General features: G+C 63.1%; 1 protein-coding gene across 1 annotated transcript; it reads left to right on the forward strand.

Moving 5' to 3' along the window:
* The first annotated feature begins 102 nt into the window (after positions 1-102).
* ISOC2 (isochorismatase domain containing 2) lies at positions 103-12146 on the forward strand. The gene is made up of 6 exons (XM_042970264.1): positions 103-198; positions 3820-3957; positions 9459-9668; positions 9946-10016; positions 10151-10268; positions 11758-12146. The coding sequence occupies exons 2-6, from the start codon at positions 3823-3825 to the stop codon at positions 11836-11838; spliced, it is 615 nt and encodes a 204-aa protein (XP_042826198.1). The 5' UTR covers positions 103-198; positions 3820-3822; the 3' UTR covers positions 11839-12146.
* Positions 12147-16168: the final 4022 nt, after the last annotated feature.

Genomic DNA, 16168 nt, shown 5'->3' on the forward strand with positions numbered 1-16168 from the left:
GGGCTAAGCAGCTCCGCTTGTAGGTTGGCCGGACTCAGGGTCGGGGCAGAGTTTGGCGAGCGCCGATTGGGCGGCTCGGCTTGGGTGGGCGGGACGCGGACCGCGGGGGCGGGCCACGTGTCGGAACAGTGCAAAACGGTGACCCTGCCTTGGAAAGGGGCGTGAGGACCGGAGCGGCGTGAGTCCCGGCTCGGAGCGGTGAGTGTCCCCCAGGCCTCTCCAGCGGAGGGGCGGGCCAGGCTGGAAACCAGCGCCTTCCGGGTAAGGCCCCCCAGCGCCTCGGGGGCGCTGACCTTCCCGCTTTGCAAGTGGGGAAACTGAGGCTTTGCCAGGACGTCCGGGCCGAGGTGACACAGCCAGGGCGAGGACTCCTGCCGGCCCTACAGAATTGGCTGACCGGGGACTCGAACCTTCCACGGGTCGCGCCCGCCCTTTGTGCATCACTGGCCGAGTTTTGCATCGTCCCTATGGGGTGGGTTAGTTTGACCCCTATTTCTCCGATGAGGCAACTGAGGCTCAGACAGCGTGAAGTTTGCCCAGGGTCACACTCAGGGAATCCTGGCTGCAGGGCTGCACGCCCCACCCTCCCCCGCTACTGCCCCTCCTCCTCCGGCCTTTGACTCCCCCCACCTGGAGCTCAGATCTCTCTCTCCCTAACAGCATTTCTAAGTCAGTCTCCAGCCCAGACCTCTCCACCTTCACACACGCGCATACACACACACACACACACACACACACTCCCCACCCTCCACCCTCAGTATTTCATCTCCCCCAGACCACTTCCCCTTTCCAGGTTCCCAGTTAGTCCCTAGGACCTACCACCCATGGACCGGAAACCTGTAGATCTTCCTCCTTGCCCCTTCCCCCACAGCCAGCGGCACCTGCCCCCTGAATCTCTCTGTCCTGCCTCCTCCTCTCTCTTCTCTCTGCCTAAAGTGGAGCCCAGGCCTCACCTTTGTCCACCTAGACTCCAGCCCCGGTTTTCTCCTGGCCTCCACCCTTTTATCTGATACTTTGAAAACTTTTTATGGAAGTATACTGCATATCCAGGGGGGAAAAACCATACATACAAATCACAAATACCTCAAATAACTTTTCACATAGCCAACGCTCTGGTGTAAACAACATCCAAATCCAGAAGTAGAACTCCCCACTGCATCCCAGAAGCCCCCCTGCCTTGTGCCCCTTTCTTTACTGCTGCCCAGTGATAACCATTATAACTTTACTAACACAGATTGGTTTTGCTGGGTTCTCAGCTTATCTAAGTATTTTATGGTATATATTACGGACCAGACAACCTATCACACACTGTCCACACTTCAAAAGGAACAGTACTCAGTGAAAATAAGATTTCCTTCATACCCTGTCCCTCAGTGACCCATCCCCCCCACCTGAAGCACCTCCACGTGTACCCACCAGAGACAGCAAATATAGGAGCAGAAAACTCACTTTTTCTCTTCTTTGGGGAGACGAAGAGGGAAGCATTGCTGTGTATACTGTTCCGCTTCTTTTCACTGTTAACATCTCTTGTTACTCAAAGAGCTTCCTTGTAATTTTCCCTGGCTACAAAGAATTCCATAGTACAGCTATACCATAACTTACATAACCAGAACCCTAACCATAGACGTTTACATGTATTTCCATTCCTTTGCTCAGCGGAAAAGTCCCATAATGAATAACCAAAAAGTCTGGTAGGGAATAACCTTGTGTCATTTCACGTGTATGTCTGCAGGGTAAATACTTAGCACGTTTTCTGGGTCACAGGGTTCATGTAACTAGAATTTTGAGAAACCTTGGCCACATGTGTTTCCCTGGGGGTTCTTGCAAAACACACTCCTACCAGCCTGAAAGGGAGATCTTTGTGGCTTCAGACACCCTGTCCTACCTAGGCTTTCAGCCATGATAGCCCTGATCTGACCCTGTCCCTCCTGTCTCCTGAAAAGTTAGAAGGGAAGTGAGGAAAGCAGCCCGGGTGGAGGGAACCACAAAGGGGAAGGACTTGGCTGGGATGGTTCCAGGCGTCTTGCCTGAGCAGGTTACGTTTTAGTCCTGAAGACCTGAGAGCAGCCCTGGAAGGTGGGGGCTAAGACAGGGGAGTAACAGAGTCAACCGTGGGTTTTCAGAAACATTGTTTTCTCTCTCTCCCTCCACTTCCTCGGGGGAGACTTTTGCAGACTCTGCCAAGATAGATCAGGTTCCCTCGAAATCCCAGCACTGATCGCAGTCGTAATTAATGTGATTAATTCATTCAGCGTGGTTTTGTTTTTGCGGGAGTTTCCATTCCTTTTTTTTTTCTTTTTAGACAAAATTCACATAGCATAAAATTCTTCCTTGTAACCACCCATGAGTTTTTACACTGTTTCTGCACTATGTTGCCCATAGAAAACATTTTCTACAGTAGATGTGTTCATTTGAAAGAATCGTCATAAACAGCCTGTGCGCCCACCAGCCAGCCTCCAGACTTCCCCGCATTAACCATTTCACCTTCCCCTGGGTCTGCAGGGTCTCCCATGTCCCACATAAGTTAACGAGTAAATGAGTGAACACGCCGAGGGCGTGAGACGTGCAGACGTAAGCGGGGCCAGAACCCCCAGTTGAGCAGCAACTTGAGGACCCTGGGACTCAAGCCTCCTGGGCACATGGGCTGGGACATGCTGAGAGTCTCGGAGGCGGGGCCCAGATGCTGGAGACGGAGCCGCTCTGACTGGGGGGGGGGGGGGGGGGGTTCTGTCCTCTAGTCCTGCGGGACCGGGGGCAAGTCGTGGACCCCTCGGGTCTCAGTGGCCTCCCCTGTAACAGGGCTGCTGGGCAGGTGATTCCAACAGCCCCGCCCCCCCCCTTTTTTCATTGTGCTAAAGTACAAGTCACGAAATTGACCATTTCGACCATTTTTAAGCGTACCATTAAGTGGCAGTTAACAAATATTCGTGATGTTGCTGAACCGTGGCCACCACCTAGTTTGAGAATGTGCTCATCAGCCCAGCAGCAACACCGCACACAAGAGGCAGTCAGCCCTCATTGTCCCCGCCCCAGCCCCCCACCAGTCTGCTCCCTGTCTCTGGATTGGATCCCTGTGGACGTTTCATGCGAATGGGCTCCCACAACGTGTGGCCTCTGGTGACTGGCCTCGCTCGTGGGCGCGGCGATCTTGGGGTTCACCCGTGATGTAGCATGTGGCAGGGTCTCATTCTTTCTGCGGATGAATAACAGTCCCCTGTGCAGGTGCACCGGCCTTTCCTTCTACGACCTGCAGGGATGTGCAGCCTGCATGTTGCATGAGGGTAAACTGAGTTTCAGAGGCTGCGTAGGGGGAGTCAGACTTGAAGAGCCTCACTCAGGACACTGCCACTGCACCTGGGCTCTGGTTTTCATCCGGAATCACACCCGCGCCCTGTTACCTGCTGTGGGCCCTCCGGCCTTCACCTCCCTCCTCTGTTCCCCACCCCCACCCCGAAGGGCAGGGTGAGGATCACAGTTGGAGTGTTCCTTGTGGAGGGCAGAGGGTGACCTTGATGTTGCCGTGTATCCCGGAAGGAAAAGGCTTTCCCAGGGACCTTGGGAGAGTGAGGTTGGGAGCACCAGGTGGTCAAGGTCAGAGAAGGCTTCCCAGGGAAAGTGACCTCCCAGCCGAGTAGGACGTATTAAGAAACAAATGGATTCCGGGCCCCAGGGATCTGCGGACACGCTGCACATGGGAAGGGGGAGGTTTCCAAAGGACTGTGTGGGACCCTCACGGGTCTGAGTGCACAGACCCTGGACAGGGAGTCAAAGCCCCTGCCCTGACTGGCCCCTCCCTCTCGCACCTCTGCCCACCCCCAGGACATGGCAGCTGTGAGGCCCAACCTGGGCCGAGTCCTCCCTGGGTCTTCTATCCTCTTCCTGTGTGACATGCAGGAGAAGTTCCGCCATGTCGCCTACTTCCCCCAGATAGTCTCGGTGGCCGCCCGCATGCTCAAGGTACAGCCCCCTCCTCCCTCAGACCGAGGAGTCCTGGCCCCCAGCCCCTAATCCCTCAGACCCAGGAATCAGGCCCCCAGCCCCTATTCCCTCAGACCCAGGATTCCAGACCCCCGGCCCCTCCTCCCTCAGACCCAGGAATCAGGCCCCCAGCCCCTCCTCCCTCAGACCCAGGAGTCCAGACCCCCAGCCCCTCCTCCCTCAGACCCAAAAGTCCAGACCCCCAGCCCCTCCTCCCTCAGACCCAGAAGTCCAGACCCCAGCCCCCTCTTCCCTCAGACCCTGAAGTCCTGGCCCCCAGTCCTTCCTCCCTCAGACCCAGGAGTCCTGGCCCCCAGTCCTTCCTCCCTCAGACCCAGGAGTCCCGGCCCCCAGTCCTTCCTCCCTCAGACCCTGGAGTCCTGTCCCCAGCCCCTCCTCCCTCAGACCCTGGAGGCCGACCCCAGCCCCCTCCTCCCTCAGACCGAGGAGTCCTGGCCCCCAGCCCCTAATCCCTCAGACCCAGGAATCAGGCCCCCAGCCCCTCCTCCCTCAGACCCAGGAGTCCAGACCCCCAGCCCCCTCCTGTCTCAGACCCAGGAGTCCAGACCCCCAGCCCCTCCTCCCTCAGACCCAAAAGTCCAGACCCCCGGCCCCCTCCTCTCTCAGACCCAGGAGTCCTGGCCCCCAGCCCCTATTCCCTCAGACCCAGGAATCAGGCCCCCAGCCCCTATTCCCTCAGACCAGGAGTCCTGTCCCCAGCCCCTCCTCCCTCAGACCCAGAAGTCTACATCCCCAACCTCCTCCTCCCTCAGACCCTGGAGACCGACCCCAGCCCCCTCCTCCCTCAGACCGAGGAGTCCTGTCCCCAGCCCCTCCTCCCTCAGACCTAGGAGTCCAACCCCCAGGCCCCTCCTCCCTCAGACCCAGGAGTCCTGACCCCCAGCCCCTCCTCCCTCAGACCCACCCAGCTCCTCTTCCCTCAGACCCAGGAGTCCAGGCCCCCAGCCCCTCCTCCCTCAGACCCAGGACTCCAGACCCCCAGCCCCTCCTCCCTCAGACCCAGGAGTCCAGACCCCCGGCCCCTCCTCCCTCAGACCCAGGACTCCAGACCCCCAGCCCCTCCTCCCTCAGACCCACCCAGCTCCTCTTCCCTCAGACCCAGGAGTCCAGACCCCCGGCCCCTCCTCCCTCAGACCCAGAAATCCAGACCCCCGGCCCCTCCTCCCTCAGACCCAGCAGTCCAGACCCCCAGCTCCCTCCTCCCTCAGACCCAGCAGTCCAGACCCCCGGCCCCTCCTCCCTCAGACCCAGGACTCCAGACCCCCAGCCCCTCCTCCCTCAGACCCACCCAGCTCCTCTTCCCTCAGACCCAGGAGTCCAGACCCCCAGCCCCTCCTCCCTCAGACCCAGGAGTCCAGACCCCCGGCCCCTCCTCCCTCAGACCCAGGACTCCAGACCCCCAGCCCCTCCTCCCTCAGACCCACCCAGCTCCTCTTCCCTCAGACCCAGGAGTCCAGACCCCCAGCCCCTCCTCCCTCAGACCCAGGAGTCCAACCCCCAGGCCCCTCCTCCCTCAGACCCAGGACTCCAGACCCCCAGCCCCTCCTCCCTCAGACCCAGGAGTCCAGACCCCCGGCCCCTCCTCCCTCAGACCCAGGACTCCAGACCCCCAGCCCCTCCTCCCTCAGACCCAGGAGTCCAGACCCCCAGCCCCTCCTCCCTCAGACCCAGGAGTCCAGACCCCAGCCCCTCCTCCCTCAGACCCAGGAGTCCAGACCCTCAGCCCTCCTCCCTCAGACCCAGGAGTCCAGACCCCAGCCCCTCCTCCCTCAGACCCAGGAATCCAGGCCCCCAGCCCCTCCTCCCTCAGACCCAGGACTCCAGACCCCCGGCCCCTCCTCCCTCAGACCCAGGACTCCAGGCCCCAGCCCCTCCTCCCTCAGACCCAGGACTCCAGACCCCCGGCCCCTCCTCCCTCAGACCCAGAAATCCAGACCCCCGGCCACTCCTCCCTCAGACCCAGAAATCCAGACCCCTGGCCCCTCCTCCCTCAGACCCAGGACTCCAGACCCCCAGCCCCTCCTCCCTCAGACCCACCCAGCTCCTCATCCCTCAGACCCAGGAGTCCAGACCCCCGGCCCCTCCTCCCTCAGACCCAGGACTCCAGGCCCCCAGCCCCTCCTCCCTCAGACCCAGGACTCCAGGCCCCCAGCCCCTCCTCCCTCAGACCCAGGAGTCCAGACCCCCGGCCCCTCCTCCCTCAGACCCAGGACTCCAGACCCCCAGCCCCTCCTCCCTCAGACCCAGGAGTCCAGACCCCCAGCCCCTCCTCCCTCAGACCCAGGACTCCAGGCCCCCAGCCCCTCCTCCCTCAGACCCAGGACTCCAGGCCCCCAGCCCCTCCTCCCTCAGACCCAGGACTCCAGGCCCCCAGCCCCTCCTCCCTCAGACCCAGGACTCCAGACCCCCGGCCCCTCCTCCCTCAGACCCAGGACTCCAGGCCCCCAGCCCCTCCTCCCTCAGACCCAGGACTCCAGACCCCCGGCCCCTCCTCCCTCAGACCCAGAAATCCAGACCCCTGGCCCCTCCTCCCTCAGACCCACCCAGCTCCTCTTCCCTCAGACCCAGGACTCCAGGCCCCCAGCCCCTCCTCCCTCAGACCCAGGACTCCAGGCCCCCAGCCCCTCCTCCCTCAGACCCAGGACTCCAGGCCCCCAGCCCCTCCTCCCTCAGACCCAGGAGTCCAGACCCCCGGCCCCTCCTCCCTCAGACCCAGGACTCCAGACCCCCAGCCCCTCCTCCCTCAGACCCAGGAGTCCAGACCCCCAGCCCCTCCTCCCTCAGACCCAGGAGTCCAGACCCCAGCCCCTCCTCCCTCAGACCCAGGAGTCCAGACCCTCAGCCCTCCTCCCTCAGACCCAGGAATCCAGGCCCCAGCCCCTCCTCCCTCAGACCCAGGACTCCAGACCCCCGGCCCCTCCTCCCTCAGACCCAGGACTCCAGGCCCCCAGCCCCTCCTCCCTCAGACCCAGGACTCCAGACCCCCGGCCCCTCCTCCCTCAGACCCAGAAATCCAGACCCCGGCCACTCCTCCCTCAGACCCAGAAATCCAGACCCCTGGCCCCTCCTCCCTCAGACCCAGGACTCCAGACCCCCAGCCCCTCCTCCCTCAGACCCACCCAGCTCCTCATCCCTCAGACCCAGGAGTCCAGACCCCCGGCCCCTCCTCCCTCAGACCCAGGACTCCAGGCCCCCAGCCCCTCCTCCCTCAGACCCAGGACTCCAGGCCCCCAGCCCCTCCTCCCTCAGACCCAGGAGTCCAGACCCCCGGCCCCTCCTCCCTCAGACCCAGGACTCCAGACCCCCAGCCCCTCCTCCCTCAGACCCAGGAGTCCAGACCCCCAGCCCCTCCTCCCTCAGACCCAGGAGTCCAGACCCCAGCCCCTCCTCCCTCAGACCCAGGAGTCCAGACCCTCAGCCCTCCTCCCTCAGACCCAGGAATCCAGGCCCCCAGCCCCTCCTCCCTCAGACCCAGGACTCCAGACCCCCGGCCCCTCCTCCCTCAGACCCAGGACTCCAGGCCCCCAGCCCCTCCTCCCTCAGACCCAGGACTCCAGACCCCCGGCCCCTCCTCCCTCAGACCCAGAAATCCAGACCCCCGGCCACTCCTCCCTCAGACCCAGAAATCCAGACCCCTGGCCCCTCCTCCCTCAGACCCAGGACTCCAGACCCCCAGCCCCTCCTCCCTCAGACCCACCCAGCTCCTCATCCCTCAGACCCAGGAGTCCAGACCCCCGGCCCCTCCTCCCTCAGACCCTGGAGTCCAGACCCCAGCCCCCTCCTCCCTCAGACCCAGAAATCCAGACCCCCGGCCCCTCCTCCCTCAGACCCAGGAGTCCTGACCCCCAGCCCCTCCTCCCTCAGACCCAGGAGTCCTGCCCCCAGCCCCTCCTCCCTCAGACCCAGGAGTCCAGGCCCCCAGCCCCTCCTCCCTCAGACCCAGGAGTCCAGGCCCCCAGCCCCTCCTCCCTCAGACCCAGGACTCCAGGCCCCCGGCCCCTCCTCCCTCAGACCCAGGAGTCCAGACCCCGGCCCCTCCTCCCTCAGACCCAGGACTCCAGACCCCCAGCCCCTCCTCCCTCAGACCCAGGACTCCAGGCCCCAGCCCCTCCTCCCTCAGACCCAGGACTCCAGGCCCCCAGCCCCTCCTCCCTCAGACCCAGGAGTCCAGACCCCCGGCCCCTCCTCCCTCAGACCCAGGACTCCAGACCCCCAGCCCCTCCTCCCTCAGACCCAGGAGTCCAGACCCCCAGCCCCTCCTCCCTCAGACCCAGGACTCCAGACCCCCAGCCCCTCCTCCCTCAGACCCAGGAGTCCAGACCCCCAGCCCCTCCTCCCTCAGACCCAGGAGTCCAGACCCCAGCCCCTCCTCCCTCAGACCCAGGAATCCAGGCCCCCAGCCCCTCCTCCCTCAGACCCAGGACTCCAGACCCCCGGCCCCTCCTCCCTCAGACCCAGGACTCCAGGCCCCCAGCCCCTCCTCCTTCAGACCCAGGACTCCAGACCCCGGCCCCTCCTCCCTCAGACCCAGAAATCCAGACCCCCGGCCACTCCTCCCTCAGACCCAGAAATCCAGACCCCTGGCCCCTCCTCCCTCAGACCCAGGACTCCAGACCCCCAGCCCCTCCTCCCTCAGACCCACCCAGCTCCTCATCCCTCAGACCCAGGAGTCCAGACCCCCGGCCCCTCCTCCCTCAGACCCTGGAGTCCAGACCCCAGCCCCCTCCTCCCTCAGACCCAGAAATCCAGACCCCCGGCCCCTCCTCCCTCAGACCCAGGAGTCCTGACCCCCAGCCCCTCCTCCCTCAGACCCAGGAGTCCTGCCCCCAGCCCCTCCTCCCTCAGACCCAGGAGTCCAGGCCCCCAGCCCCTCCTCCCTCAGACCCAGGAGTCCAGGCCCCCAGCCCCTCCTCCCTCAGACCCACCCAGCCCCTCCTCCCTCAGACCCAGAAGTCCAGACCCCAGCCCCCTCCTCCCTCAGACCCTGAAGTCCTGGCCCCCAGCCCCTCCTCCTTCAGACCCAGAAGTCTAGACCCCAGCCCCCTCCTCCCTCAGACCCTGAAGTCCTGGCCCCCAGTCCTTCCTCCCTCAGACCCAGGAGTCCTGGCCCCCAGGCCCTCCTCCCTCAGACCCAGGAGTCCTGGCCCCCAGCCCCTCCTCCTTCAGACCCAGAAGTCCAGACCCCAGCCCCCTCCTCCCTCAGACCCTGAAGTCCAGGCCCCCAGCCCCCTCCTCCCTCAGACCCTGAAGTCCTGGCCCCCAGCCCCCTCCTCCCTCAGACCCTGAAGTCCAGACCCCAGCCCCCTCCTCCCTCAGACCCTGAAGTCCTGGCCCCCAGCCCCTCCTCCCTCAGACCCAGGAGCCCAGGCCCCCAGCCCCCTCCTCCCTCAGACCCAGGAGTCCTGCCCCCACAGGCCCCTCCCTCAGGCTCAGGCCTTTGTTTCACCTCCCTAGCGCAGGTGGCCAGGCTGCTGGGGGTACCCGCTGTGCTGACAGAGCAGTACCCAGAAGGCCTGGGTCCCACGGTGCCCGAGCTGGGGGCCGAAGGCCTGCGGCCACTGGCCAAAACTTGCTTCAGCATGGTGCCTGCGGTGCAACAGGAGCTAGACACGCGGCCCCAGCTTCGCTCCGTGCTCCTCTGTGGCATTGAGACCCAGGCCTGCATCTTGGTGAGACCCCCAGCTCACCCCTGGGTACCTCCATCCTCAAAAGGATACCCTTCCCTGACCCCGAATCCTCTGTCCTCCTGGCAGGACCCCCTTCCTGACCTGGGACCTTCATCCCTCCCAGGACCCCTCTCTGCCTCATGGTCCCGTGGGGCCCTAGGACCCTGCCGTAACGTGGGGGCCCCCTGCCCTGATCTGAGGCTCCCTCATCCCCGTCCCCCTCCCCAGGCCCCTGCTCTTGTCTGGGGTTGAGGTTGCCCTTGACATGTCTCGCCCCCAGAACACGACCTTGGACCTCCTGGACCGGGGGCTGCAGGTTCATGTGGTGGTGGATGCCTGCTCCTCCCGCAGGTGAGGGGGTCCTGCTGAGGGGTGGGTGCACGTGGGCGCAGGTGGGGTGTCTAGGAGGAGTGGGATCCCTGCCAACCTTGCCGGGCATCTGGGCGTGCGGGCCAAGGCACCAACGACCTCCGTCTCCCGCGCAGCCAGGTGGACAGGCTGGTGGCACTGGCCCGGATGCGGCAGAGCGGCGCCTTCCTCTCCACCAGTGAGGGGCTCATTCTACAGCTTGTGGGTGACGCCGCCCACCCCCAGTTTAAGGAGGTACTGGCCCCGCACCCTCCACCCCACCCTCCCTGGTCTCCCTTCTCAGCGCCCGCCACGTGGTGGTTGACAGCCTACATCTGGGAGCACAGCAGGCTGCTGCCTCCTGGCGGCCGAGTTCTAAGTCCCGTCAACACCGTGAAGGGCAAGGGAAGCTGTCGGTGGCCATGAGGGCGGGGGGGGGGGGGAGAGCGAGAGCGCAGGGGAGGGGCTGGGAGTGTTGGGGTGCAGAGGAGGGGTTGTGCGGGTGGTGTGGGAGGCCTCCTGGTGAAAGGTGGGTTTAGAGTGAAGTGAGGGTGGGAGGCAGACAGGAACAAACAGCCCGCCAGAAGCCCTGCGTGGGAGCCCCTGACCCCCACCTCCGTCCCCTCCTCCCGTCTCTGGCCCTCAGTTGCGACCCCCGCAACCACCACCACCAGGTGGCCTTGCTAGTGCCCGGGTCTGACTAGGTAGCCCCAGCTGAGTCACACTGCTGGCCCTTAGGATGAAGGGACATGCCCCAGCCCTCTGAGGTCCGCCCTTGTGCCTCCTCTTAGGCCAGCTCTGTTGAGTTATTTGTTAAGCACCTACTATGGGCCAGCCAATGGGGCAGGTCCTGGGGCAGCAGCCAAAGCCAGGGTGTATTTGGTTCCACGTTGTGGTCAGGGCTGGAAGGGAGTGTTCAGAGTGTGTGAGAGAGAAGGTGGGGCTCACAGCAGGGATGGCCCTTAAGCGGAGGCCTGCAGTGGGAGGGGCAGCGGCCGTCCAGAAAGTGTTCCTGGCCAAAGGAGCAGCTGAGGCAAAGGGCTGCAGGTGGACTGGAACTCGCCCTATTCAAAGAACCAGAGTGGGCCATGCCGAGTGCTCGGTGAGCGTGACAGGGGAGGAGGCAGAGAGGAGCCAGATCCGCGTCTTCCCGGAGTGGAGGGGTTTGCACAAGGGAGCTGGCCAGAGTCAGATGTGCAGGTTGGCCCGGGGGGCCCATGGATGTGGGCGGGAGACCAGAGTGGAGGCAGTGGGGATGCGGATTGTGCTTATATTTCTGGAGGCAAGCAGGGTGGGGCTTGCTGATGGGTGCCATGTGGGGCTTTGGGAGAAGGCAGCCCCAGAGAGGCGGGGTGAGCATCTATGCTCCTGTGGTCTACTGGTTGGGGGAACACTAGTGTGTAAGAGGCACTTGGATCAGAGTGTGGAGTTGAGGCGCAAGGCGTGGGCCGGACTTGGGAGCTGAGGGATGGGAGAGGTGAGACAGGAGCACGGTATAGACCAGAAGCTCCAGGACAGAGCCTGCTGGCAGCAAGCCAGACAAGTGGACCAAGATGGCAGGTGATCATAACCCAGGCGGCTCTGGTGGAAGGGAGGCCGGAGGAAAAGTTTTGAGAAGAGGGAGTGGTTGGTTTGGCCTGTCGCTGCCAAGAGGGCAAGGCGGATGAAAATGAAGAAGTGCCCTTCCAGATTGTCACAGACATGGGGACTCTTGACTCCCTGAACCCTCCTCTTCCCCCTACAGATCCAGAAGATCATCAAGGAGCCCGCGCCAGACAGCGGGCTGCTGGGCCTCTTCCAAGGCCAGAACCCCCTCTTCCGCTGAACTCCTCACCGCGAAGACCACCCTCCTGTCGTCCGGACCTCGGTGGAATCACTTTGCCCCCATCCTTGGAATCCCAACAGTGGTGCAGTCCACCGGGAGTGCCACCCCCTCGGGAGGGGAGGTGGAGAGCTACCTTGCCATTGGGCCAGAGCTCCCGGAAATGCAAATGAGACTCGTGGAAGCTGGGCGGCAGTTGGCTGAGCAGAGCTGGGGGCGGGGCTCGGCCCCGGGCCACTTCAAGAGGCGGGAAGGGGAGGGGGAGGGAGTGTCACAGGCTGTGGGACCCGGACTTGCCGAATAAACATTGATGTGGCTGTGGGCCGAACCATTCTTGGATTTGGGGGGTATCCCGGGGGCGAGTGGGGGCTGCGGGTGGGGGGAAGAGGGGTCCCAGCAGGTGGGGAGGGGGAGGTGCCTCTCCCCTGCTCCCAGCCGGCGCGAGGCAAAGGCGAGGCTGGCCCAGCCACATCTGCGCGGACAGGAGCTGCCGGCCGGGTCGCCCGCCCCGCACGCTGCCGGCCGCCCCCCACCGGCGCGCACACGCCCAGCCGGTTGGCTCGCAGACACGCGCTCGCTCTGCCTCCCCGGCCGGCCGCCCGCCGCCGCCCCCGACTCCCCAAGGGTCCCGACTCCGGAAAGTGAGGTGAGCGCGACCGCACCCCGGTGCGGAGGGGGAAACTGAGGCACGGGGCCACGGGGACGGGGAGGAAGGAAGAGGCAGGTATGCGGGTGAGTGGATGAATGGCTGGGAAGGACAGACCGCTTCCTCTGAGTGCTTCCTGCTCCCCTAAGACGCAGGAGTCTGGGGATCCACATGGGGGCTCCCAGAATTCTGCAGCCCCCGTGGAGATCTGGGAGTCGGAACTCCGCGGAGCCCCCAGTCAAGGCCCCCCAACCCCTTGAGATTCGCAGCCCTTGGCCCCCAGCCCCCGCCTCCAACCTCGGGGACCTAAGAAGGCAACCTCTGAATCCCCCAGAGACCCAGGAGTCGGAGCCCTCCCCAGCCCGCCCCCACCGGGGAATCAGAGTCCGCCCCCACCCCCACCCCCGCCAATCCTGGAATCCCAGACCCCTCCCAGAAGGCCCCGTCCGCGGAACCCGGCGTCAGAGCGCCCAGCACCCCTTCTCCCCGGGGACCGAGGAGTCCCCTCCTCCCCGCTCCTCCAGGCCCCCCCGGCCCCCGCCTTCCGGATCCAGGTGTCCCCCCTCCTCACCCCCCAGCCTGATGCCTCGCGTCTCGGAGGCCGCGCTCGCGTCGCCATGGCAACAGGAGTCTATTTTGCGCTGGGAACACACAGCTCCCGCTGCAGCGCCCCCCCACCCCGCCCCTCCAACCTGGGCCTGAGTGAGAGTAGGGGGACCGGGGAGAGAGACCGGGGACCGGGGTGGGGTGAGGGTAGGGGACACAGAGACACTCAGAGGGACAGAGATCTGTAGAAAGCAAACCTGGGAAAGAGACATAGAGACAGAGACAGAGACAGAGTCAGAGAGGCAGAGAGACATGGGGGGGGGGCACAGAGACAGGCCGGAGAGAGACAGAGACGATGGGACAAGGGGAAGAAGGGAAGTGTTGGCACACAGAAAACAGACTCCGAGAACGGGACACCGCGGGGGGGGGGGGGGGGCGGGAAACGAACGTGTGACAGAGACTCGGGACACAGAGAAGCGATGAGACCTGGAAAGAGAGACACAGGCTAAGAGGACCATGACCCAGGGCAGATCCGGCTGGAGAGGAGAGGCCGCCGGCGGGCCGGTGGGAGGCGGGGTCCGGGAGAAGGGTGGACAGCGGAGATATCCGGAGTCAGAGAGGTGCCAGAGACAGGAAGGTGTAGGGACGGGCCGGCCGCCGGGAGCGTGCCCAGGGAGGGTCCTTGTCTCTGAGTCCTCTCCGCGTGGGCGCCCAGGACTGCGATCCCCGCCCCCCATCCGGACCCCTCCCCTTCCCCCTCGCTCTGCTCCCCCAGCCCGAGCACCTGGACTTGAACCCACACCCTCTCCCCTCTCCTGCTTTCCACATCCCTACCCCAGATCGACCCCTCACCTCAATCCCAGATATTCCTAGGGGAATATCATGGCCCCCAGACCCTGCGTGCCCCCAGCGTGTCTCTCTCTCTCTCTCTCTCTCTCTCTCTCTCTCTCTCTCTCCATACCTGCCGTGCACCCTCAGCCCCCCTCCACCACCACCTCCAAACCCCTCTCCGGCCCCCAGTTCACCAGCTCAGGGCTTCTGACTTCCTGGGTCTCACCCTTCTGTGGGCTTCTGTTCTCTCTCTCTCTCTCTCTCTGTTTGTTGATCTCAGAACCCCACTTCTCTGAGTCTTTGCCCCTCCTGTGAGTATCTGTCTTCCCCCTCACTGCCCCCCCACTCTGGGTCTCTGTCCTCCTCCCTGGGTCTCTGTCCTCCCGGGGTCTCCCCCTGCTCTCACATCTCTGTGTCCCTCTCCCTGGGTCTTTCTCCTCCTCTCTCTGAGTCTCCCCCAAACCCCCAAGTCTCTCTCCTTGTCCTGCTCCATCTCTCTCTGCTGCCACACATCTCAGAAGGCGACTCACCTGGCCCCCACCCCAGCTGGCAGAATCTGGAGAGGGCACAGGAGCAGGGTGTGGAGTGTGGGGCACAGTGCTGTGAGGGTCCCAGGAGCCTGCTCTGGAAACCCTCCTCAAGTTGGCTCCCCAGATCTCTGTATGTCTCTCGGGTCCTAGGCGGGGGGCTGGGGAAGGGGCACAGCCAGACCTCTGGCCCTGAGCTGCTGAGCATGCATGGGGCAGAAAGGGAGGACACTGGGGTGCAGGGAGGAGACTAGGGTGCAGGGAGGGAAGAGATTGGGGTAAGGGCCCCTTTTCTCTTCAGCTATGGGGGGAGGAAAGTGCCTGCGTGTGTAAGGGGTGCGAGAAGGGCTTTGGGGGGTGCGGGGGGGGGGGGGAGTTGTCACGTGCCTGCTTCCAGACTCCACCGCTGGGTGAGGGTGTGTTTGCAAGTGTGTGTGTGTGTGTGTGTGTGTGTGTGTGTGCCCATGAGGTTGCATGACTGTGGGCTGTGATGTGTATGGTCGTGTGTCCATGTAGAGCTGGTTTGGGCAGGTCTCTGGCTGTATTGGGAGCTATGTGTGGTCCCAGGGTGTCACAACTGAGATTGTGTCCTGTGGGTGGAACGGTTGTGTGTCCTCATGGAGCTGTGTATCTGTGTATCTGTGTGTTGGGAGGAGGTCTACAGGTGTGCCGCCGGGATGACATTGGGTGTCCTTGTGCGTTGTGTCTGGCACATGGCGTGGGTGTCCTGTGTTCTCCGTCATTGCGTGCATATCATGTTGTGTGTGTGTGTGTGTGTGTATGTGTGTTGTGTAAGGGAAGAATCAGTCCTCCTGTATCCTTGTGTCTGGACAGGCCACTGTGTCCCTAGGTGTGTGTCCACTTTCCTTCCGGAGGCATAAGACAGGGTAGGAGGTTATGGGTCCCTCCACTAACAGAGGTGGTGTGTGTGTGTGTGTGTGTGTGTGTGTCTGGGTGCATTGCTGGGTTTGAGGGATGTATGCTGTGGCCCCTCCCCCACTCCCCAGAGTTGTCAATGGCCTGGAGTTGTGTCTCCCTGGGTATGTGCATGTGTAAGCAGTTGGAGAGGGAAGAATTGTGTCCGTGGAGCTCAGCCGGAAGCTTGGCACAGAATGGGGACTGAGTGAGCAAACCGCTAGCCCATTTGGTGCCTTTATGCAAATGAGACAAAGGTACCCCCTGGTCCAATGCAGCTCCCCTGCGGCTATGGTTTGGCAGGCAGATGGCACCCTCGTGTGAGTTCTAAAGGGTGCACCTTCCCCCAGATGGATGCAGCCCCATCAGCACGCCTTAAGGAGGAGAGCCTGGCTGGATTCCAGCCTCGCAACCAGAGCTCCTTGTGCAGTGCACAACCTGCCCAACCGTATGTGGCAGCCCTCAATGAATGAAGAAATCCACATCGCTGCATGCATGTGGATTCACTGATGAAAGAGGTGTGTCTAGGGGCGCCTGGGTGGCTCAGTCGGTTAAGCGTCCGACTTCAGCTCAGGTCACGATCTCACGGTCCATGAGTTCGAGCCCCGCGTCGGGCTCTGGGCTGATGTCTCAGAGCCTGGAGCCTGCTTCCGATTCTGTGTCTCCCTCTCTCTCTGCCCCTCCCCCGTTCATGCTCTGTCTCTCTCTGTCTCAAAAATAAATAAACGTTAAAAAAAATTAAAAAAAAAAAAAAAAAAAAAAAAAAAAAGAAAGAGGTGTGTCTGTATGCATGTCAACCCACGTTTGTCTGCATGGAATAAAGGGACCCATGCCCTACAGGTGGCAGTGCCCTGAGCCCTGAGTTCAA

The sequence above is a fragment of the Panthera tigris genome, chromosome E2 (genome assembly GCF_018350195.1).
Source record: "Panthera tigris isolate Pti1 chromosome E2, P.tigris_Pti1_mat1.1, whole genome shotgun sequence".
Taxonomy (NCBI): domain Eukaryota; kingdom Metazoa; phylum Chordata; class Mammalia; order Carnivora; family Felidae; genus Panthera; species Panthera tigris.

Bases quoted from the DNA above. Each gene is read 5' to 3' on its own strand.
- ISOC2 (XM_042970264.1), top strand. From the start codon at position 3,823: ATGGCAGCTGTGAGGCCCAACCTGGGCCGAGTCCTCCCTGGGTCTTCT. The intron at 9,669-9,945 runs GTGAGACCCCCA...TCTCGCCCCCAG, and splicing joins AGACCCAGGCCTGCATCTTG to AACACGACCTTGGACCTCCT. The intron at 10,017-10,150 runs GTGAGGGGGTCC...TCTCCCGCGCAG, and splicing joins GATGCCTGCTCCTCCCGCAG to CCAGGTGGACAGGCTGGTGG.